The 25590-nt window shown below is 39.3% G+C and overlaps 1 protein-coding gene across 1 annotated transcript; it reads left to right on the forward strand.

The window, feature by feature from the left end:
* Nucleotides 1-6869: 6869 nt before the first annotated feature.
* Nucleotides 6870-7976, forward strand: LOC149218369 (uncharacterized). Its single transcript, XM_089386540.1, has one exon. It carries the CDS (start codon nucleotides 6870-6872, stop codon nucleotides 7974-7976), a length of 1107 nt encoding a protein of 368 aa, XP_089242666.1.
* Nucleotides 7977-25590: the final 17614 nt, after the last annotated feature.

Raw genomic sequence — 25590 nt, forward strand, 5'->3', positions numbered from 1 at the left:
CCCCTGTGAGTTGAATTCTCCCGCATCATACTCCCAAGGTAGAAAAATTTCATGATCTCCTGATCATGTGTTCAGATCTATGTTTGCCTGGATCCCATATCTTGTACTGTAACTTTCCATTTTCCGCTGCTTCTGTCTATTGTTCTTCTCCAGGTCTCCACACTTTATGCTGCTTTGCTCCACTAGCTGTACTCTTGCAATCTTCTGCTGTCTTCCCCTTGCTTCTTCTGCTACTTCTCTTCTTTGCTGATGTCTTTTTCTGAGACACTTTCAGCATGATTCTTCTGATAAATTCAATTTCCTTGTCCAATAAATCTTCAAGCTGCTGATTTCTTGCTTCTATGCTGGTCTCTGTTCTGACTGCCACCCGATCATCCACCCCTTCTTGTTTTCTGGAACAGAGAACTTCTTTTCCCTTCAATTGACTGTTCAGCTAAGTCAAATGTTTCTCAGCATCGGCGACCATACCTGCATTCACAGAACACATGTTAAAATAAAAAACATAAGGCATCAGTGCCTTACTTCCTTCTGCCAGCATCTCAGTATGCTGTTCCATCTCAATCAACACATCAGTATGTTGGTTTTCTCTGCCCAAAGAATTCTCTAAAGAACTCTCAAGACTATCAATCAGTCTTCCTCTCATACCATCTATTTCCATGATGTCTTTCTCCTGAACTCTTTCTTCTGCAATCTCTCTTTCATATTCTGGATTCTCCAACAAATATTCTAATAATGCAATTTCTCTGTAGCAATGCTGAAGCATATCATCATCACCTGCATTCATACATAAACTTCCAGTTTTAACAGACTCAACTGTTACTTTAGTTATCCGTGCTACAGACTGATCCACTTCTTCTGCATCCATACGAACTTCCACTTGTGCTATAACAATCGCACAAGGTTGCACATCCTCCTCAGTAAAACCTGTAATCACATCACAATTGTCAGCTACAAAAATACATGGTTTTACATTATCCATCTGATCTGGATTTACCCAATAACTCAAGAAATCATCAATGATCTTCTCCTCTGTCTTCATTTCCTCCTGTGATCTTGTTATCTCAGCATCGATCTGAACAGTCTTCAAATTCAACTCTTCTTGAACAAACTTCAAAATTTGCTCATCTTCCTGTATTGTATCTGCAAACATACACAATTCATTAGTTTTAAAACCACAAGACTTTTCAGTCTTGACTGCTTCCTTCAACATTTTTCTTTTAATATATCTGCATGTGGGAATTTCAAACTCCAACTATGGTGCAAGAACTCTAAGTCCCTTTTTCAACAAGGCAATCACAATTTGCCTCAACCTCCTCTGCAACTGTCACCAAATCACTCTCTTTCCCTTCAGTGGAAAGATCCATTTTCCTTTCCAATTTCCCCGCTCTTGTAGCCATTTTTCTAGTACCTGCAATTGTACCTTTATCTCTGCGATCTCTCTTTTTCGAACCTCTGCAGTCATTTCATCTCTGTGGCATTTCTCTGAACCTCTTCTTTCTCTAGAAAAACTCTCTCTGCCTTTGGCAGACTGCTTCCTCGTAAGTTTTCTATTCACCATGAGTTGTACTAGCCTCGCAACAACAACCTCTCTTGCTGCAACTTACCTCACCGAGCTCTCCTCACTCAGTCTTTTGGTAAGTACTGGTTCACTGCCTCTGGAACCTCTTGAGCACTCCTCTGCTCTCTCTAGGCTATCTCTTCAACTCACCTTCTTCTTCTTCTTCACTGCAATTGTCCTCCCTATCCAGCCTTCAGCTGAATGCCAGGTTCACTGCCACCGTCTCTGCAACCATAAACTTCATTTATAAATTTCAAATCAGAAAAATAATCTCACCTCTTAAGATCTTGCATGATCCTGTCTTCTTTCCTCTTCCGCAATCCTGTTCACTTGTGTAGTTTGCATATCAGATTAAAAATCATTCATCCCACTTCAGTTCTAAAAAAAAACAAACATCTTCAGTTGAGCATTCTAGCTCTGATACCACCTGATGTAGTCCAGGCCGCTCCCAGGCCACTTCTACCAGGATCCTCCATGTATGACAAAATACATCTCATTCACATATGCTTGGTTCAAGAATGTGCCCTTACTGTTCTGATTCGACCCGAATTCAAATACCAAAGAACGCAATATGGTCACTCATTCTACGGCAAATCGACCAATATTCAGTTATCTCAAGAATACATGGTTTGCGGTTCAACATCTTCACATTTCGGTCTTACGCAACATAATAAACATATATAAGCTACCATATATGTGCTCACGACATCCTCTTTGCCATCGGCGATAAATATAAGTTCGATTTTACCATAGACAAGCTCTGATATATATATAAATCGGTCCTCACAAACATAAGTCGCATCGCCTACCTTGGATAAGGCGCATATATATATTTCTTTCCTTATACGGCTTTCAGTCAATGGATATATATAATTGCAATTGTTCGACAAATAATGCCGATGACTATATATATATACCTCCGCCTTCTCTATATCCAGGACTCTCCTTGTTACGCTGTGGATTCAGTTCATCGTTGCGTGGGCTTCAAAATTTGACTTTAACGCGGAAGATAACCATTGTGACCTCCAGATCCGCATGAATGCCGAACTGTGGTTCTCTTGCCACGAACTCATAGGAATATCATGATTTAAAATCTCTTACAACCATTTCAACGTCTCTGGCACCAGATAGTCTCAAACAGGAATGATAAACCTGCGTAACTGTATACCCAAGGCGATATATCATCACACGAAAGGTAAGCGGATTTAATGATCAACACACACAGCAATAGCGTATTGAGAAACGAAAGGCTAAGGCGTATTCAATAATTAACAAACACAACAATTGCGCATTGGAAAAATAGAACCATCAGCACCCATGTGATTTCAACGTTATATAACATCGATTTCTGCAACCATGTGCAGAACCACATCTCAAAATTGATTAAACGCCAATATGCTCATACAGAACTGAATTCAACATATTCATATTTACATAAAAACAAGCATTCACATAGAGTTTCTATTAAGGTCAGATATGCAAATCTATGGCCCTTTTACAAACTGCCCGAACGCTCCCAAGGAGAAACCTTCCTCACTTCTCACACTCACTCCTCACACCTCCAATGCCTTTGAGGCTTCCTAATTTATTAAACTTAGCATGATCTAAAAATCCTAAAATCACTCAACTAAAGCTCTAAGACCCTACATGCAATGCATACATATGGCAAAAGCATCTTTTCAGCTTTATTTTGTCTTTTTCCCTTGTTCTAAAATAGAAAAGCTTCCTTATGATCCACATCCATTCCTTTATGCCTAAAAGCTCTCCTTAATTCCTATTTCCTCATTTATTTATTTTGAAAATATCTAATAAAAAGCCTAAATATTAAAGTGACTTGGAATTTAGGAAACTAATGCATGACCTCTATTTACAATAATTTCCCCTGTGAGTTGAATGCTCCCGCATCAAAAGGCTACGACCTTCTCTCTTCCTCGAGGGACCACATTTGATAAATTTTCAGACAGGATACTCCTAGTACACAACAACACAATATGAAGGCCATGTTCCATCCAATTTTCATACTGAGCCCATCAGCAACATTGAAGCTCAATATCAATCACCACTACAAAACAACCAATCACTGAAAACCCATCAACACTGACACAAATCACAATCGATCAATTTGAAAATTCAAAACACTATGACCAAAACAGAGTCACCAAAGCAGAGAGCAGAACCTAGAACTCTGCATCAACAACCAGAACCAACTGCAACTTCAAACGTCATATCTCATAATGTATACGCTACTTTTAAGTAGTGAACTGGACTGTATATGTGTCTTGACCAAGGCAAACCAACATATACATCTACAAATACTAACTAAAAACTTCACAGCTATTCCAAACTTCAGTCATACCCAGATCATAACATTTACAGAATAAAACAGACATTGGCATCCATATCTAGATTATCGATGATCAGACCACATAATGATAATACATTTTAGGTCTTATGATCTTGATCCATCATCAAATCTCATCCATCATTAACTGCTTAGGTTCATCCTTATTTCAGATCGAGCCAAGCACCAAAAACCCATAACATGCACATTTTCTCTTCATAAGATATTCATTACTTGCACACTTAGCGTTTTGATCTTCTCTTTCTTATATACTTAGATCCTTTGTCAATACCACAGACCAAAACCTTGGACCAATACCTTAGACCAAAACCTCAGACCAATACCTTGGACCAAAACCTCAGACCAATACCTCGGACCAAAACCTCAGACCAATACCTCGGACCAAAACCTCAGACCAATACCTCGAACCAAAAACTCGGACCAATACCTTGGAGCAAGACCTCAAACCAATACCTCAGACCGAAACCTTGATTTTCCATCCCATACGCGTTTTTCCATCTGTGAAAGTGTGTGCATATCTATACGATCCTTTTTTCTGTTAAACTGCATGTGTACACTGCTTGGACAACGTGAACTAGCATATACTTCTTAAACTATTCTCTTTCTTCAATCTCTAGAGTCTGATCTGTAATCCTTTGTTGTTAAAATGTTTCATTGCTATCATTCATCATATATGTGAGTTTCCATCAAGGACAACACCTTTATCATAATGCCAACATGGAAGACTCTATTTATAAGCTAATCACTAACAATTTTGCTCATGTACATAACATTAACGTTTGTTCCTCTCTTTTTCCATTCAACCTCATCCATTCTCTAATGAGTGCTCATCCATATCTCTAATGAGTTTTCACCCCTCCATATTTTTATGATTCGTTGGAGGTTTGGGTGGAAAAAACTTTTGAAGAAAATAAGATTGTAAATAAAATTTCTACTATTAATACATTAGAAATAAGTGCACATATGTTTTCTTTTGATATTTCAATATTTATTTAATTTTTGTTATTAATGTGTTGTATATTGGTATACTTGTTATACATTATTAATTATACCGGTTATTCATTATTAGTATATGTGAAAGCTAATAAACCTCCTCTCATTTTCTTTGAATTCCTTTAACCTTTTTCCTTCAACTTTTTAAACCTTTCTTATGAGAAAGAAGTTATAGTTTTAATATACTAAATCTTGAAGGTAAATTAAAACAACATCTTTAAAGGTAAAAATTCACGTATGTTAATTTTTTTTTTTCTAGATTTCATTTTCATTCTTATTTAATATTTTCTAATCTAATATGTGGTTTCGCAGGTCTTTGTTGAAGGTCCTATTTGTTCAAGGTCATATAGTATGGCACTTTGGATAAGAAATCTCATTGTGATATTACAAAGGTCTCTTAACTTTCTTTTACTTTTTATTTCATTAAAATAAATCCTTATCCTTAATATCTAAACATTGAGGCGGTGATGAAAGGTTGTACTGAGGAATGAATACGGCGGCTCTGCTGTTCTCCTGCGCGCGGCCCTAATCCCTGACCGATCCTGCGCCCCTGCGCCTGGCAGCGTCGCTGCTAGGCTCGCGCCCTCCCTCTGCTGAGCCCCCCTCCTTCGTTCCTGGGCCTCCTGCCCTCCCCCAGCACCGGGGCCTTCCCCGGTTAGCTTAAGATCTCCCCCAATGCCTGAAATGGAACCCCCGTCTTAGGACCCTAAAGACCTTGAAAAATCCTTCGCCTCTCTCATTCCTGAGAATGCAGCGGGAAAAATCCGCCCTACGGCCTCCAAGTTCATCAAGAAGCTAGATGAAATTCCAGAAGTATCGCTACCTCCTTCCCTCCCAAGGAGAGCAGCAGTCTCCTTAGCAGAAAGAGGCCTGGTCGGCCAGTTCATGGGACTGTGGCCCTCCCCTCGATCAGTTCAGAGATGGGTCGAGAGAAACTGGAACTCGATGGTGCAAGGGAAAATAGCAATCAGGTTCTGTGGCAGAGGATTTTACACCTTTCTTTTTGAATCAACAGAGGACAGGAACCTCATCTTCAGGAACGGCCCTTATTTCATGGACTCTCGCGGACTTTACCTAAACAGATGGACTCCAGACTTCGACCCAGAAATGGACGTTCCCAACGTTGTCCCAGTCTGGGTTCGTCTGCCTCATTTGCCGCTTCATTGCTGGGGGGGATGAGTCTGTCAAAGCCATAGGGAACGCTGTTGGTAAATATATTGACAGATCTAAACCGAAGGAGAACATGCATGCATGCGCGCGGATCTGTGTTGAAGTAGACCTGGGGAAAGGATTTTCGGAAGCGATTAAACTCAAAGTCGATCAGTGGACGCACATCCAGCAAGTGGACTACGAGAAGCTACCCTTCAAGTGCAAGGTATGTCACGAATACGGGCACTTCGCCAATAGATGTAGCAAATCTAAAACAAATGTATCTGAAGGCAATGTTGAAACCCCCGAGGAAGCTTGGGAGCACGTCAAAAAGAAAAAATCAAACCCCCCTCCAGGCCCAATCTCAAAGAATCCCCTCGAAAACCCCTCCCTCACCTCTCAACCTTCGGGCTCTGCCCCTTCCTTCCCCTCCTCCTCCAACCCTTTTGAAACCATGTCCACAGAGGACCCCCCATCCCCTCCCCCTTCCCCCCGAGGTCCCATTGTAACACCCTCCCATATCTCCCCGCTCCAGCCCTCACCTCCTCCAACAGTGGAGAGAATCCTAACCAGGAATAAAACAAAGGAAAACAACCTCTCCACCGACCCCCCCAGAAAAGTTGGAAGGAAGTCTAACAAAGAGATCAGGGACGAAAACGCTGCAAAAGAAATGGCTACCGGAATGCAACAACCAATGGACACATATCTTGATAAATCCAAAGGAAGCGGAGAAAAAATGAAAGAGAAAAGCGGGGCAAATAACAAACAAGGTAAATGATGATTTTGGTCTCCTGGAATTGTAGGGGGATGGGCTCCTCCCTAAAAGCAAATGCAGTCCGAGACCTCCTCAAATCTGAACATCCAGACCTTCTCCTCCTCCAGGAGACCAAAATCCCGGAACAAGAATTTCAAAACCACATAAAAAAAAGCAAAAGCTATGCAGGTACAGCAATAAGTGCAGCTGGCGCCTCAGGAGGCATAGGGACAATATGGGACAAAAGCAAATGGGAACTTAAAGATCAAAAGTCTTACAGATGGTGGATAAGGACAGACATGCAGAACATAGCCTCGAAAGAGGATTACTCTATATACAACATCTACGCTCCTAACCATTATAGGGACAAAGCTGCATGTTGGGAATCAATAACATCAGACCTCATGACAGTACAGGGAAGGAACATTTTCCTTGGAGGGGACCTAAACCTTATAAGGAATGCTGATGAGAAGTTGGGAGGAAGCTTCGACGCTGACCCTTCAAGAGACTCCTTAGAAGAAATAATTCAAAACCATAATCTAGTGGACATACCTCCACAGAATGGGAGATTCACGTGGAGCAATAAAAGAACTGGTAGAAACAATATAAAAGAGAGATTAGATCGAATCCTCAGTCAAGAAAGAACAGTGGCAAGATTTTCCAATATCCAAAGCAAAATCATACAAGGATACATCTCAGACCACAAACCAGTGGCTCTGACTTTAGATAAAGGGAAGAACATGGGACCTCTTCCCTTTAAATACAACAAGGCTTGGGACAACAAAGAAGAATTCAGACACATGATCAAGGAGCAATGGGCAAAAGAAATAATTAGCTCACCTCACTACATTTGGGAAGCCAAGCTCAAATCTCTCAGGACTGTCATAAAGCAATGGGCAAAAAACCACGCTGCAGAGGAAAGCAAAAAAATAACTGACCTCCAAGCTCAGCTGGAACAATGGAGCCAGGAAAAAGAGAGAACACAGTACACAGAGGAAGACCAGGCCAAGGAGAATGAAATGTACAAAGAATTGTATAAGCAGAACAGAAGGGAAGAAGAAGAACAGAGACAAAAATCTCGCTGCCTTTGGCTCAAAGCCGGAGACAAAAACACTTCCTTTTTTCACAACAGCCTAAAGCTCAGGTGGGCAGGGAACTAGATAGAGAGAATAATGATGGAAGGAAACGAGCTCAGAGACCAAGCGGAAATAAAAGAGGCAGCGTCCAGACACTTCGGAGCTCTCCTAACTGCAGACCCTCAACCCATTGATAATGCGGATTTTCTTAGTCTAATTGAAAACAAAATATCAGCAGCTCAAAACATCGAGCTGGATCAAGAGGTCACGCCAGAGGAAATCGAGTGGTCAATCTTCAGCATGGCACAGGACAAGGCTCCAGGCCCAGATGGGTTCACTGTGGCATTTTATAGAAATCATTGGGAAATCATCAAAAAGGACTTCATTAGAATGGTAAAGAATTTCTTTTCAAAATGCAAAATGGGAAACAGTATCAAATCTTCTTACTTAGCCCTCATCCCCAAGGATCCCAATCCCCAATCCTTTGACCGATTTCGCCCAATCTCCTTATTCAATGTCTCCTATAAAATCATCACCAAAATCTTAGCTAACAGGTTAAAAAAATTCCTCCCTTCCCTTATCTCTGAGAATCAAGGAGGCTTCGTGCCTAGAAGACAAATAACGGACAATGTCATTCTTATTCAGGAGGCAATACACAACAGTATAAATCGAAAGGAAAAGGGCATGATTATCAAGCTAGACATGGCGAACGCCTTCGATAGAGTCAATCATCAATTCCTTAAGGCAGTTCTCGGGAAATTTGGGATATCTGACACCTTCATCAGTAGGATCATGGAGTGTATTTCACTCCCCTGGACAGCCCCTCTGATAAACTACAAGCCAAGTAACTTCTTCAGAAGCTCAAGGGGATTGCGACAAGGCTGCCCGCTCTTCCCTTTTCTCTACATCATCATGGCCGAAACACTAAGTATACACTTGGAAAACCTTCGCAGGCAAAAAGAAATCACAGGTATCAGCATTGTGAGTGGAACCAAGGGGATAAACCACTCTCTCTTCGCTGATGACACCCTCCTAATCGAAGGAGCTTCCAGTCTCATGGCAAGAAGGTTCAAGAAAACATTAGAGCTCTTCCTTCAAGTGTCTGGAGGCAAGCTCAATAATAACAAGTGCATGATATATACCTGGAACGTCCCCAGGCAGATTATCCAGAGAATCTCCACAATCCTGGACATCCCTGCTCAAAGGAACTGGAGCCATTTCATGTATCTGGGACTGCCTTTAGCTAAGGAGTCGGTCAAAACCGAAATCTGGGTTAAACTAATAGAGAAACTGAGAGGGAAGCTTCAGAGCTGGGGGGTGTCCTGGCTCAACCTTGCTGGAAGAACAATTCTCATTAAAGCCATTCTCTCAGCCCTCCCAATTTATCAGTTTGCAACCACTCTCGCCCCGGCCAGCATCCATAAGCATATGGAACTAATCATTAGGAGCTTCTTGTGGCAGGGAGGAAGGCAGGAATCCAAAAAGTTCAGTCTTGTAAAGTGGGATCAGGTCATATTACCCTTCGAAAAAGGAGGGCTTGGAATACGAATTCCAAGATTAGCCAACATGGCCATGGGCTTTAAGTTGATATGGAGAATTCTCAACGGAAAAGGAGCCTGGTGGACAGAGGTAATCAAAAGAAAATATCTAAATGGGGCCAACTCCAATATCCTTCTGGAACCCATCGTCGACAGGCAGTGCACCCCGGTCTGGAAACTCATAAAAAAAACTCTCCCTCATTTCAAAGTCTGTATCTCAAGAGCTCCGGGCAGTGGCAGAGACATCAACATCTGGACTGATCGTATAATGGGCTCAGAAGCAAGGGAAGCTCTCCCAAATCTCAGTCCCCTGCAACTGTGGATGGAAAGGAAAAATCTTAAGACCCTATATGACATCTCCTCTTGGGACCAAAACAGATGGCTAGGCTGGAAGCACCTTCCCCTCCCGAACAATCTAAGGGACCTGTGGACTGATCTCAAGATATCTCTCTCAGGCTCAGCTCCCCTTAATAGTCTGTCCGAGGACAAGTATGTTTGGGACCCCAATGGTGGCAGCTACACGGTCAAAGAAGGATACAAAATCCTCCAAAATGCCTCAGCCACAAACAACTGGCATCTCCACAAAGCGGCTTGGAATCCGGAATGCCTCCCAAAGGTCAAATTCTTCAATTGGACCCTCCTCAAGGGCAAACTCCTCACAGCGGAAAATCTAAGGAAGAAAGGCATCCTCGGCCCCTCAATCTGCTGCCTGTGTAGAGCAGCGGAAGAAAGCAGCAATCATCTCTTCCTCGAGTGCTCCTTCGCTCGAAATTGCTGGAAGCTCATCATCAGTCTGCTAACGATTGGGGACCTACCCAATCAGGTCACCCTTCTTCAAAAAAATTGGGGGAACAGCTATCCTCATCCAAAAAAAAACAAGACCCTGGCTAAAAGACTGTGGAACAGCATCCCTCCAAACCTCTGTTGGCAAATTTGGAACACCAGAAATAAAAGCATTTTTAACAACAAGAAGCCCAACATCTCCAGCACTCTTGCAAAAACAATTGCCCTCATCTCAGAGACCATTGGAGCGAATGGAATAGCCCAATCAGACCAAGAATCTGGGGACCCAAGAGAAATTGAATGGATGGGCAAATTCAGCCATGAAACGAGGAACTACAAAACAACAAGTACAGGTAAGAAGAAAATTGATTGGAAGCTGAGAGGCTCTAATGAGGAAGTCAGAGAATGGATTCAAAATCAAAAGAGGCCCTCCCTCCAGTTCGACGGGGCCTCAAAAAATAACCCGGGTCAGGCAGGTGCAGGAGGAGTCATCAAAGACCTTCAAGGGAAAACTATCGTGACTTACGAGTGGGGATTGGGTACAATGTCCAATAACAGGGCTGAGGCATATAGCCTTCTCCTGGGAACCTCCATAGTGAAAAATCTCGGCCTTCAGAATCCGCTTATAATGGGTGACTCAGCTATCATTATAGCTGCTATGGTCTCGGGGAGGGATTTCAAACAAACTGCTCTGAACAACATCAAATTCAGGATTATGGATAACATCAGAGAAATAAACGGGGTCACCTTCAAACACGTTCTAAGGTGCAGCAACACAGAGGCTGACGAACAGGCCAACAAGGCAACCAACAGACAGGTAGGCCAAGTTAGAGAAAATGACTCTTTCTATGTCAAAGCAATTCCCTAAAGAATCCCACCCCACCCTCTCTTCTCAGAATTTGAGTCACCTCAGGCATCATTCTCCTCGAAATCTGTCCGCCCCCGAATCCCCTCACTCTCTGCCAAATCTCCTCGACTGCGCAACCTTGTCCCTCCCATATCAAATCCCCCTCCCTGCAATTGATCATATCACCTCCTCCAGCCACGACATGGCTTTTTACTCATCCTCAGCCGTCATCCCTAGGCTCTACGCATATGGTTATCATTTCCTTATCCTCATCGATCGCTGCAAGATCTCACCCCGGGATCACAGTCTTTTCAGGAAACGATTTGCTCAGCTCCGGTTCACGCACCCGAGATGCCCCCTTCCCTCTATTTATAGCAGCTTGGGCCTCTCTGCCTTCTCATCCTTCAGTGCTGCAAAGGTTCTGGACCGCGCCCCCTCTCTACTCAGGCAATCTCAGAAAGCTGGGCTCAGTCATTTGGAGCTCGGATCTCGCAATTCGACTGCGGTAAAATCAGGCCCTCTAATTTCTCATTTAAATTTCTCTCTAACCTGTGGTTTTATTGGTCGTGGCAGCGCCTCCCCTCGCATTTCTTTGCTCCCCCGTCATACTGCTCCTTCCTCCCCTCCCTGTGCAGCTCCGCGCCCCTCCTCTCTGTCTGTTCTTCTCCATTATATCGCTCTCATCCCTGGCATTCGTCCCTCTCCGCTCCTTCAGCCCGTCGACCTTCTCCCCCAGCTAGGTGAAATGGCAGACCAGCAGGACCAGCAAGGAGCTCAGGAGCCTGTCAACAATCCACTTCAGAATATCATCACCAACAGTGAATGCACACTCTGCAAAGCGCATATGTTCATGATCAACAGATTCATCAAACATTTCAACGACCTTAAAGAGGATTACCAGACTGATAGCAGATCAAAACAGAAGAAGCTTGAGAAACAAAAGGCAGAAATCGAGGCCTTGAAGGACCGGTGCACCCATCTTGAGGAAGCTATAGCGCATATCAGGACTCTCACCCAAAGTATGCATGCAGAAGCTTCAACGAGAGCCAGTGCAAGGAAGGAATCCCTCCCTGATGATTCTGTTAACCAGAAACTCCCCTAGAAAATATGAACTGCAAATTTTGTTGGCTTGCAGGCTCTTTTATCCGGCAATATAGCCGTTACCTTTTTAATTTCAGTTACCGTTTTTGTAGCAATGAGGAACAAGGGTCTGCGAACCCGTTTTTGATCCTCAATGCCTTGATCTATCATATCTATGTACTAGGACTCAGTCCCTGAAGTTTTTATAATATACAAGTAACCGATTTTGTCAAAAAAAAAAATATCTAAACATTGAGGCTTTTATAATAAGGAAAAAAAGTCATTTTATTACAAGTCTTATTTCCAAGTTTATGATCATCGTTAGCTTTTAGTTTAAGATTTTGTTTCGAATAAAGGTCTGAATAATAAACATACTATGCAAGACAAAATTATGATATTCTTAACATCAGGTTAAGAACGTAACAAGTTTTAATACCCTCATGGTTAAGATTTATCTTTTTCTTAAGAACTTATCTTTTATATCTATCTTTTATATCTATCATGGTAAGAGGGATCAAATCTCTAAAACTGCAATTTTTTTGAAGTTTTGCACTCTAAAACAGTTGCTAAATCTATAATTACAATAGATCTCTATGTAATTCTAAAATACATAAATATTTTATTTTTTTATAACTTATATAACTTAACCTATCTAAAAATTAAATAATATTTTGCATGAGTACAAAGAAAGACCTACACATTACAACAAAAAAATCCAAACCTAAAATGATTCGTTTTACTGTTTCTAATGATTTATTATTTTCTTTTAAATATGAAATTAATATTAAAAGATAGAAAAATGTTTTTTTGTGGATATTAAATGAACATCTTAAAGCTAAATATATATTGTATTTAAAAAATAAAAATAAATATTAATGTTCGAAGATCCATTTTTAAAAGTTATAAAATATTTCCATTATAAAGACATTCCAAAAAAATAAAATTACGAACATTTTAATATTCTAATAAAATAATATTAGTAACATTTTAATATTCTAATAATAAGTTGACTTGTATTCATATGTTTAATACTTACACCAATTGTTCTTTTACAAGAGTTCTAATGCAATTAAAATGTTATGAAAGCAACACTAAATTACATGTTGTCCATACAAATATTCAAAACAACTTTCTATATTTAATTACAAAACTCATTAAAAAATAAGAAACGAACCAGAATGACAATACACATTAATATTTATTCAAGTTGTTGTCTCTGTTCACATCCACTGAATTTCAAATAGATAGACTTCAATATTCGTAAGGCAGATTTTACCGTCCATTATTCATTTTCTGCAGCATTCTGAACATGGTGACCAAGCTTATCACCTCACCATTCCAACTCCTGCTACTGCTTCTCCGGTTCCTTGTAATATTGTGTAAAGATGATGACGGATTGCCCATCATACTATATCTACAGGATTCACGGTCACATCATGATGCATCATCTCAGGAGGGTGCCAAGAAATTGGATTGAGGCAGTGTGGTCCGCGTCATGTACATGAAAGAATGACAACCACAATACACATTAATATTTATTCTTATTCAATACGTTGTATCCCTTCATGTTCACTAGATTTGAATTAGACACACCTCAATATTCGTATTATTAATCTGAGGCAGATTTTACTGTCCATTATTCTTTTTCTGCACCATTCTAAACATAGCGACTAAGCTCATCGCCCCACTATTCCAACTCTTGTTGTTGCTTCTCAAAATCTTTGTAACATTGTGTAAAGAGGATGATGGATTAACCATCACACTTTAGAGAAGCGAACAGTATCTGCACGTGGGATTTTATGTGTAGGAGGATGTTCGGGGTTCGAAGCTAGGCAAAGGCTACGAGAGACTCACCAAGATGGTGGAAGCCGCCAAGGATCGAGCCTGGGCTCTGAAGCATGGAATTCATTGTGGCCATGGGAAGACAAACAAAGGAAACGAAAGAGCGCGAGAGTCTCTATATGCTCGCAGTTTCGAAGGCTATTCAATCAGATTCTCATTGCGCACACCCATGTTAAAATTGTAATTTCAACAGCGCGGTAGTTTTCGGAAAACCGCCCCGGTCTCCCCGCACCACCATTCGCAGAAGGCGGTATCCGTAGCAGGGGCCCCGACACAATCAAATGGCGCCACGCGTCCCCTGTACAGCAGCCGAAACCGCTCTCCCCGGACGCTAAAGGTCGTTTTGTTTGCGCGACCTTGGCGAGCGAATTGCGTTGGATCGGGTCAGGAAGCTCGGATCTGCACGAAGCTGCGCGGACTTTAACGACCGGGCCCGACGAATGAGGTGGCGACACGTGGCACCAAAGTGACGTCAGCCGACCCCGCCCGCGTCAAATCAGATTTTGCGTGGAGTGATTTTTTTGTTGACCGCCGAGAAGGGAATTCAATGGTCTTTAATGTTTTACGTAGATCTTGGTGGAGGCCCCTTTAATAAGGTTATGGGGCATACGTCCTTTATGTTAATTTTTATATGTTTTTTTTATATATGGCTATGTAAGCCCGTGTGTGAAAAATGTTACGTTATGTTTTTTTTGTTGTGGTGTATTGTAGCTGCGGCAGCGTATAGTAATGTGCGCGTTTTTTTGGTGATGGGTATTGAGCCTGTGCACAATTTTTTTATGTAATGGTGTTATGTGGTGGCTGCGCACAGTAGTGCGATTTTTGTAAATGCACAGCAGTGCGTTAAAACAAAACAGGGATGTAATGGTTTTGCTCGCCATTGTAAAACAGAGGTGCATTGTAATGGTGTTGACCCTGTGCACGTTTTTTTTGTTCATGGAAATGTATTGAACGCACAGCAGTGCGAAAAGAATTTGAAAACAGGGATGTATTGTATTGGCTTGCCATCGCAAAACCAAGAGATAGCATGAGATTGTTTATGTAATACCCACAGCAATGGAAGACCAGAAGTGAGAGAGAGACAGAGTCTCTCCAGTGAATCCCTCTCTGCGCAGAGGATGAAGTTTGTAACAGTTTTTGTTTTTAATCAATAGAAAATAGTTTTATGGCTGTGTAATGGACTGTTATGAGTCATTCTGTTTTAATAGTTTCCCTGTGCAAAGGTCCTGGAACAAAGGAAACAGAGCATTGGCTCTGTGATGTCTGTTTGTATGGTTTTTGTATTTTCCCATTAAAAAAAATACCCAACAGTGGTATCAGAGCTAGTCCAGGCTCTTTGAAGACTCAAAGATGCTGAAGGAAGGACTCTTGTTGCAGCAGTGAAGGCTCTCCAGCAGTGTGAAGCCACAGCCAAAAGGAATAAGGTATTTCTCAAAGCTTTCCTTTGTGTTACTGTTATAGAAACAGTCAGTGATTTAAAAGAAAACACATTCAAGTATTTAAAGCCTAGATAAGAATGGCAAGGTCAGAGAAGAAAGCCTCCAGGCCTGTTAAAAATGTGTCTCCCCCCTCTACTAAACTAGAAGGCAATCCATTAGAATACATTCTATTTGAAACCCCAAAGTTTGATGGAAACTTTGATGTATGGGAAATAAAGATGAGGGCTTTCCTAATGTCTAAGGGGATTGAAGTCTGGGAGTTAGTGATTGATGACAGCGAGATGGATAAAGAATCCATGGAGTATGATGCACAAGCAACAAAGACTATCTTGGATGGACTCCCTGATTCAGTGAAGAAGAATCTAGGAAAATATACATCAGCAAAGGATATATGGGACAGACTGCATGACCTTCATGCAAAGGGAGCACTGACCATGACAATGAGTCAAGAAGAACCCATCATGGAAGCTGAAAATGAAAAGCTTGACCTCATCAAACTTCAAGTAAGAGAAAGGGATGAAGAGCTTGCCAAGCTTAAGAAGGAGCTTGACCAATGCAAGAAGAAACATCATGAAGAAGTCATATCCATGACAAATCAGCTGAATAGTGCAAAGAAGCAGGCAGATGTCTTGACAAGTGAACTTGAACAAAGACACAAGAGAGTGAATAAGCTTGTGGAAGAGATTGGACAGTACAAGGTAGAGGTCTCCTCCCTTAAGTCCGAACTACAAGAAGCCAGGAAGCAGGCACAAGGAGCTGAAAAGAAAATGAAGAGCAGTCAAGCAAAAGATGAAGAAATCTCCAAAATGAAGACAGATATTATCTCCTTCAAAATAGTAGCAGCTGAAGCTACTCGTAGCAAGGAAGAAACTGAGGGACAACTAGCAAAGAAAAATAATGAATGTGAAAAGTTAGAAGAAGAGATTGTCCTCCTCAGGAAGAAGGTTGAAGGGATGAACAAGATCATGAAGAGCTCTCAAGCTTTGGATGACATGCTCAGCTATCACAGATCTCCATCTGATAAATCAGGACTTGGGTATGTAGGTGAACCCTCAAACAAGGATGAGGATGCTTTAAGCAAAGGAGATGTGAAGAAGCCAGAAATAAATTGTGATGCTCCTAGTTTCAGCAAAGGCAAGGAGAAAAATGAAGGCTGCAATAGAAGAAAACCAGCTCCAAGAAGAAATGTAGCTGATGGCAAAGAGGCAAGATGCAATGGTCATCAACAAAGGATCTCAAGGCAGCAAGGATTTAGAAGTACATCAAGGAAACCTCCATCTCCCAGGTACGAAAGTTCATTTTTTGGTTATTGTTATGCTTGCTCAAACTTTGGTCATATGGCAAAAGACTGTAGAGCATTTCATAAAGATAAATGTTGTGGTCTTCGACAACCTCCAAGAAACAATTTTAGAAGAAATCATGAAATGTTATTCATGAACAATGTTGAATGTTTCAAGTGTCATAACATTGGGCATATGGCACGAGATTGTAACTTAACATGGGCTCTTATGCAAGCTAGACCCATGCAAAAGAAGAAAGTTACACAAGTATGGAGAAGGAAGGAAAGGCAATCTGAAAACCCCTTGAACTCCCCAACTGATCTAAATTTATTTTGAGAAGAGTCTGCCAAAAGAAGACAAGCATACATTAAAGGGGAGCTTGTAATTTTTATTGCTGAACTGTATTAACAGTCACTCCTTGATGAAAATTTTTTTTATAAAGGAAAAATATGAAGTTAAATCTGCCATAACAGCAGAGAAGAAAAGGGGACAACGCTCAAATGTAAAGAGCAGCAGCGCAAGAAGAAAAGTATGCAGAGCATGGAGACCCTCACAGCAGTGGGAGGACAAAACATAAAACAGCAGTTTGAAATTTTTTGTTATGGAGCACATGCATTGAAATGCATAGCAATGGAAGGTAGTTTCCTTCTATGTAATGTGAGAGAATATACTCACAGCAGAGTGAGTATAATACACAGCAGATGGAAATGTTTTGTATTGGGAATGAAAATGCAAAGCAGTGAGAAGAAAATGAGAAGAAGGCAAAACGCAGCAGAGCATAAATGCCCAGTGGCTGAGAATGTAATGAAATTTTTCACACAGCAGTGAAAAATGTAATATTTTTTTATGCAATGCAACATGCACAGAAATGCCTAAAGAAAAACAGGGGCAGCAGATTTTTAATGCACATGGATGAATGAAAATGTGTGGCAGCAGAAAAATGAAAGGAACTGCACAAGAGTGCATTGTGAAAAAAAATGAATGAAGACTAAGATTGTGTGAAGCAAGAGTGTAAAAAGAACAGGCAACAGCCCGTGTTAATTTTTTTTGTTGTATGCAGCGCAAAATAGCGTGAGGATGATTTCTCTCTATGTGCAAGTAATGGAGAGTAAAGAGTTAGTGTATGGGCACACAGCAGTATGATGAAACAAAAGGCAGCCACAGTGCAAATTGCAGAGGCAACGCAGCAGCAAATAAAAACCCAGGGATGACAGTCTATGGTTATGGGTATGGACAGCAGTGAATAAGAAAATGCAGCAGCATGAAGTTTTGTTGAAGAAATGAAAGGTAATGGACAGCAGCACATGTAAAAGAATTTTTTTACAGCAGTATATGTAACTGTAATGAATGTGTTGTTCATTGAATTGAAATGCAATATATGCAACAGCAGTGAATGTAAGAAATATTTACACACAACAGTGTAAATTTGTAAGTTGGGACAGTGTAATTGTTCCAGAAAAGACAGAGTATTTTGTCTTTGAAAAGTGCACAAGCAGTGCAAGTGTAGACACAGCAGTGTGGGGTAGACACAGTAAAGAAGATGGCACAACAGTGCAGCAGAGAATATGCAGCAGCATAAAAGAACAATGTAATGAGTATGCACAACAGTGCAATGAATTTTTATTGTTTTGAAACGGCATCTAAGGCAGTGTTTGGCAGTAATCCCTCCATGAGAGGAAGTGAAGTTCTTGGGGAATCCCTCTGTCATGAGGAAGGTGCTCTTCAGCACATTGTAATGGTGAATCCCTCTGTCATGAGGAAGGTGCTCTTAAGCACAGTTTTAGGTTAATCCCTCTATTAAGAGGAAGACAACTTTGTTTGTTTGTGAACTGCATCAGAAGCAGTTGGTGAATCCCTCTATGTGAGGAAGTGCTTGGGTATGTCCTAATGCCCAGCAGTTGAAATTAAAGGGGAGTGTTAAAATTGTAATTTCAACAGCGCGGTAGTTTTCGGAAAACCGCCCCGGTCTCCCCGCACCACCATTCGCAGAAGGCGGTATCCGTAGCAGGGGCCCCGACACAATCAAATGGCGCCACGCGTCCCCTGTACAGCAGCCGAAACCGCTCTCCCTGGACACTAAAGGTCGTTTTGTTTGCGCGACCTTGGCGAGCGAATTGCGTTGGATCGGGTCAGGAAGCTCGGATCTGCACGAAGCTGCGCGGACTTTAACGACCGGGCCCGACGAATGAGGTGGTGACACGTGGCACCGAAGTGACGTCAGCCGACCCCGCCCCAGTCAAATCAGATTTTGCATGGAGTGATTTTTTTGTTGACCGTCGAGAAGGGAATTCAATGGTCTTTAATGTTTTACGTAGATCTTGGTGGAGGCCCCTTTAATAAGGTTATGGGGCATACGTCCTTTATGTTAATTTTTATATGTTTTTTTTATATATGGCTATGTAAGCCCGTGTGTGAAAAATGTTACTTTATGTTTTTTTTGTTGTGGTGTATTGTGGCTGCGGCAGCGTATAGTAATGTGCGCGTTTTTTTGGTGATGGGTATTGTGCCTGCGCACAATTTTTTTATGTAATGGTGTTATGTGGTGGCTGCGCACAGTAGTGCGATTTTTGTAAATGCATAGCAGTGCGTTAAAACAAAACAGGGATGTAATGGTTTTGCTCACCATTGTAAAACAGAGGTGCATTGTAATGGTGTTGACCCTGTGCACGTTTTTTTTGTTCATGGAAATGTATTGAACGCACAGCAGTGCGAAAAGAATTTGAAAACAGGGATGTATTGTATTGGCTTGCCATCGCAAAACCAAGAGATAGCATGAGATTGTTTATGTAATACCCACAGCAGTGGAAGACCAGAAGTGAGAGAGAGACAGAGTCTCTCCAGTGAATCCCTCTCTGCGCAGAGGATGAAGTTTGTAACAGTTTTTGTTTTTAATCAATAGAAAATAGTTTTATGGCTGTGTAATGGACTGTTATGAGTCATTCTGTTTTAATAGTTTCCCTGTGCAAAGGTCCTGGAACAAAGGAAACAGAGCATTGGCTCTGTGATGTCTGTTTGTATGGTTTTGGTATTTCCCCATTAAAAGAAATACCCAACAACCCACACGGGATCTGTTACTCATCATGGAAATGGGCAATGATCTTGTATAGTTACATCAAGTGCCATGTAAACAATGGCTCCAATGGAATTATAGTTGCATTCTTCACCTTGTAACGTGTGCTGATCTATCTGCCAACCCCTTCACGGGAACAACATGGAGCTCCTGTGTAAGAATTGTGCAGGACCCCTCAAGAATTTCTCTGATACTTTACCCACTTTATAGTATTCAGTATGGCAAGGAAAGCACGGTAGGGCTTCCCCTAACGGAGACCTTGAGTTTGCCATTGGAAAATGGAGGAGGGGAATTAGCAATAACTAATTTCGCAGTGGGATGTTCGATAATTTCGCGGATAATGCAAGCTCAGTAAATAAATTAATTTCGTTGATGAAAGATCGTTTTATCTTGAAGCATAGGATTCTCGACTCGGCTACCCTCGACTACTAAGATTTTGTTTCATATTTATTGAAATACACCGAATCCAATTACCAAAGCATTGAATGTAAAAATACAGCCACCAAGTTTCCAAGGTACTTGATTGGAATAACCGACGGATGCACAACCATGCCTTATTCAGTTGCATGATAATAAAAAAGCAAATATTCAATATCAAAACTCTGGCACACAACGTTTTCTTCTAAAGTGATTCACTGTCCTGATTGGCAGCAACATTATGTCAATTCCACTTTTTCCTCTATAATCAAATTAAAACAGCAGGGTTGTACGACATTTCTCATTTGTAGTGGTTCGAAGAAACAGACAGGCAGAAGGCATTTCATTGAAGAACACATCTAGGAGGTCAGAAAATCTAAACCCCTGAAGACAAAACTGGAAGCAAAATTTTCACAATAGATGTGGTGACTTACACAGCCACCCTGTCAGGAGTGAACCCTCCGGTTGCGGTGTTGTATTCAAAGAAACAGAAATAGTTCGGCCTGCAAGGATGGTCGTTGGTGTTTAGAACTTACTTTGCCGTGGCAGAAGAGGAAACAACCACTAGATGTGGTGACTTACACAGCCACCCTGTCGGGAGTGAACCCTCCGGTTGCGGCGTTGTATTCAAAGAAACAGAATTAGTTCGGCCTGCAAGGACGGTCGTGGGTGTTTAGAACTTACTTTGCCGTGGCAGAAGAGGAAACAACCACTGTAGTTTTCATTTGAGAGAGATGCACGTGGTGGAAGGTAGATTTGTAGGGTTTAGTGAGTTAGTTAGGTAATTAGCAGCATAAATGAAGGAGGTTGCGGACCCAATGCCCTAGAACATTTCAATAGTCTAATATTCTGTCTAACAACATTTTGTCTCAGTGTGCAAATAGGTACATGATGGAAATTGAGAAAGAAACACCTTACGATTTAATTAAAAGAAATTATACTAATAAATAATAATAATTATTTGTATATGTAAATAAAACTAATATTATAATTATTAATACATATTAATATTATTAATAGTAATAAAATAAAAATTATATATGATGATAGTGATGGTGGTTAATGTTTATTGAAATCAAATTGGTCTATCTTACTTATAATTTTCTTAGTTCTTAATTGTCTGTTTCTAGTCTTTGGTGGGGTAGCTTTATTTATGAAAACATAATTAATAATAATAATAATATTATATTAATAATTAAAAAAAACTTTATCGAATATTGATAATTAATAAAATAAATTATTATTAATATTATTATTATTACTATTATTTCCGTTAGTTAGTGACTCTTTCTCCCTAACGCCATTTTTAATTTGTTGATAGCATTACCGTTGGTATTCATTTGTTCTAGGGCATGTACCAGGAGATCCAGCTCTTTTCACACTACTCTCAACGTTTTAACGAAAAATATAAACTTGATTCAAATATCGTTCTCCAATTTCCTTGGAGGCTAGCCCATACTCTTTCATCTTCCTAAATCTTTAAACTCTTACTTTCCAAAATTGTAAATATGAACTATATTTTAAAACAAACAAAAAGGCTTAAGGAAAATTTCTTCTACTACAATGACACAGGAAAAATCAATATTTCAAAATCTATGTTCCCAAAACAAACATCAACTACATTGTTACATACCCCTTATAGCTCAATAGCACAACCATCCGATAGAAACACGAGAAAATTCGACATGCCCATCTTTCATAGAACAAACTTTAAACGCACGCAACAACTATTTATTACAGAAATTCGAACAACTCACGCAAAGAAATGACATATCAATATGTTTAAAACCAAATTCTTCCAACTGTTTCACTTCAAACAATAGCAAGCTATGTGAATTGTGGATTCCTAGCAAGAAAACGTTTTGACACAATAAGTAGGAAACCCATTACAATTTCACAGTTTACGTAAGACAAAGATATACAAATTCCATTGCAAATTTCCAAAAAAGGCAGCCAAATTTAGCATAACTATCTCTTCAATATGAGTTTGAAATTTAGATTAGTCTTTAGTAATATTTGGATAACAAACACCTTCAAGCCTCTAAAGCTAAATCAATTTATCCATAGGTAGTGCAGGTATGTCAAAAATAGAATCTACATTTGTAATAATTGACAAGACATTTCCATTTTCAATCCAATTATCGAAATATTTGAATATTTCGAGACCAAACCCAGAAGCTTCCACCATAGACACTCCATCAACAATTGTTGTTTCACACAATTGTGATAACAAACACCTTCAATCCTCTAAGGCTAAATCAATATATCCATAAGTAGTGCAGGTATGTCAAGAATAGAATCTAAATTTGGAATAATTGAAAAGACATTTCCTTTTTCAATCAAATCATTGAAATATTCAACCATTTCGAGGCCAAACCCAGAAGCTTCGACCATAGACACTCCATCAGCAATTGTTGTTTCACACAATCATGTCTCCAAATCATACACCTTCAATCACGTTTTCGAGGAACCCAACATAAGGAATTTTTCTTCAATTATGCATAAAAGAAGGTAACCTGAACATTTACTATTTATATCCATAAAACATTTACTATTTATATCGATAGAGATATGTTCGAGCAATGACCAACTGTACCCTCAATCACCCTCAAAATATTTCAAACTTCACTCCTTTTTTACTAGACCAAATTTGCAATTTTCTATCTCTTCAAGCGATCATACAAAGGTGGAGCCATTATTAAAAACATGAACAAGTTGATTCTTGTACAACCCTAATGACATATATCGTATGTCAACAATAGGAATAAATGAAAATCCCCAATTGTTTTTCTTTAGATGGAACAGTAGATAATGAAACCATATATAGGGTAATCTTCATAATATTTGTCTAGATAAAGCCAAAAAAACTTCCTGTTGAAGAATATAACCTCCCTTGTGGCGTCACACAGCCATATATAAGTTTATTCCTCTTCCAAACCTTTTCAATACTACTACAAATAACAAATTGGGAATCCATTTTTACTGAAACATGTTTTATCAAGACCCATTCATATTTTTGTGGCCAACAACTTTCTGGCAAAGAAAAGAAGCCTTGGTCACCAAGAGTGATAACTTCAATATTTCTAAAGGTCTTCTTAAAAGTGTTGACAATGAAATAATTTTTTGTATGCAAATAACTTCTAGATGCACAAAACAAGATCATTGACCCCATGGTGCATTGAATTGTATATCGAGAATGAAGAAAAGGAAAAACCATGGAAGAAAATTGACCCCTATTGTTAAGGTAAGATGCAATGAATCACTCACGAGAAAATTTAATCGGGAAATAAATAAACCAAAATTATTTCTCACTGGATCAATTGCAATTATTGAGGAAAGTTGGGTTCCCCAATAAAAGACACCATTGTCTACAAACCAACTTAAATTTCATCAAGACCTAAAAAGGAAGCTAATGAAGCATAAGATTGATAAACTCAAATGGGAGAAATTCTTAAATAGGGAGATCCATAGTAGAAGCAACAACTCTCCCTCGGAAGAAACAAAAAACCTCCCTCTCTACTGGAAATAGAAAACAAAAAAAATCATGAATGACAATGGCCACAACATTAATCCATCACATTAGCCAACAAGGAAACCATATTTCTCCCAAAGATTATCAACCCAATAATTAAACTTTTCCTCTTTATTGAAAATACAAGCTAAATAAAACATTCCACATTAGATAAACATTTCCACAGCAAGATAACAATGCTCAACAAATAGAAATGAAACAATCAACTATTTTGAGAAAAACCAACACCAACCCATACATATTTATCAATGTCCATGCCATCCATTTTTCCATGCAAATGAATAAATCTCCTATCCACATTCAAGATTTTCTAAAGCTTATGCATCACTCTCAATGATATGAAACATTATCACTATATCCTAGCCTACAATCCATATAAAATCAAAACAAATTTTCCATAACACCATTTGTAATTAAATTTACTAAAAATAAACATAATATGTAATTCAACGTATTCTATTGTTTCTCTTCAATTTTTATTTCATTCTCCAACATAAAATTTACATCTAATGCACAACATTAATGAAAACATATACATTTAAATATCATTAAATTCAATCGAAATTGACATATTAATCATTATATTAAAACTAGAAAAACAATATCTATATTTTAATATATCTCTTGGAAAACCAATTTGCCACACCCATTTTCTTTACATTCAAAAGTTATAATTTCAAATACATCATTTGAATATATATTTTTAATATATATTACACAAAATATATTTATATATTTCAATATAGAATAGATTAAATTACAAAACAATATACATTTAAATCATATATATATAGATATATAAATTTAATATAAACACACCATATATGTTTAAATTAAATATATTATAGTAATTTTATATTACAAATTTATATTTAATTATTTTTAAAACATAATTTTAAATATAAAAAAATATTATACTAAAATACATTGAACATAAACACAATATAAAAATAAATGCCAACACATAACAAAACTTTAAGTTTAATACATCAATAAATGTATTTAAATATTTTATCTTTTGAAATTTATATGTAAAATTTTGTTTCTCAATATATATAAATGTAAAATATAAATAAATTTCAACACACAATAATTATATATATATATATATACATATTGTCATACTTTAATATAAATAGAAGAAGCAGAAAAAGAAGAAGAGGAAGAAGGAAAAAAAGAAGGAAAGGAAGAGCAGAGGGAGAACCACAAAAAAAAAGGAAAAGTGGAGGAAGAATAAAAGGAAGTAGAAGGGGAGATGTCTTTATAGCGACAAAGGTTGTCTCGTGAACCCACTAAAAAGGAGGCAATTGTTGCATTGGCTTCCTTGAGCACACCATTAAATCCGAGAAGAGAAGTTAGAGGCAAACTCCCCTATATTTCAAAACAAGAAAAAGCACTAGGATTAGATAGTGGAAGCCTCAAACACCCACAACGACCCCTATTCTGATTGAAGAATCAACCCACAAGAGAGACGAGGTGGAACATATTGATAGGAAGGTTGAGGAAACCACATCTCTTGAAGCCATCTCAAATACTCCCATAACCTATTTAAGGAAGCATGTCTCCAGGGAAACCTTCCCTAAATAGCCCAAAGCACCTATCACATTCCAATAGAAAGGAAAAGGCTTGCTACAAGAAACATAGGTAGTGCTAAAGGAAACAAAAGCAGTGCTACATGAAAGATAAAACATGCTACATGAGGAGAAAAAGGGGTAGAAAGAAGGTAAGGAGGAAACACAAAAGGTATAGGAGGAGAGAGATTTTCCAAAGCTTCAGGAGCCTAACCCATAGCCAAATCTGAGATCCTATTACAAGTTCATTAAAGGAGGTAGAGTAATCCCACAGAATTTTGTAGTCCCTCTCTTCTTTG

This window comes from Pinus tabuliformis, chromosome Q (assembly GCF_031772625.1).
Source record: "Pinus tabuliformis cultivar Carrire ecotype Pingquan chromosome Q, CPIR1, whole genome shotgun sequence".
Lineage (NCBI taxonomy): Eukaryota > Viridiplantae > Streptophyta > Pinopsida > Pinales > Pinaceae > Pinus > Pinus tabuliformis.

What these genes read in the sequence shown, in the direction of transcription:
- LOC149218369 (XM_089386540.1), top strand. Translation starts at nt 6,870, where the DNA reads ATGGGCTCCTCCCTAAAAGCAAATGCAGTCCGAGACCTCCTCAAATCT.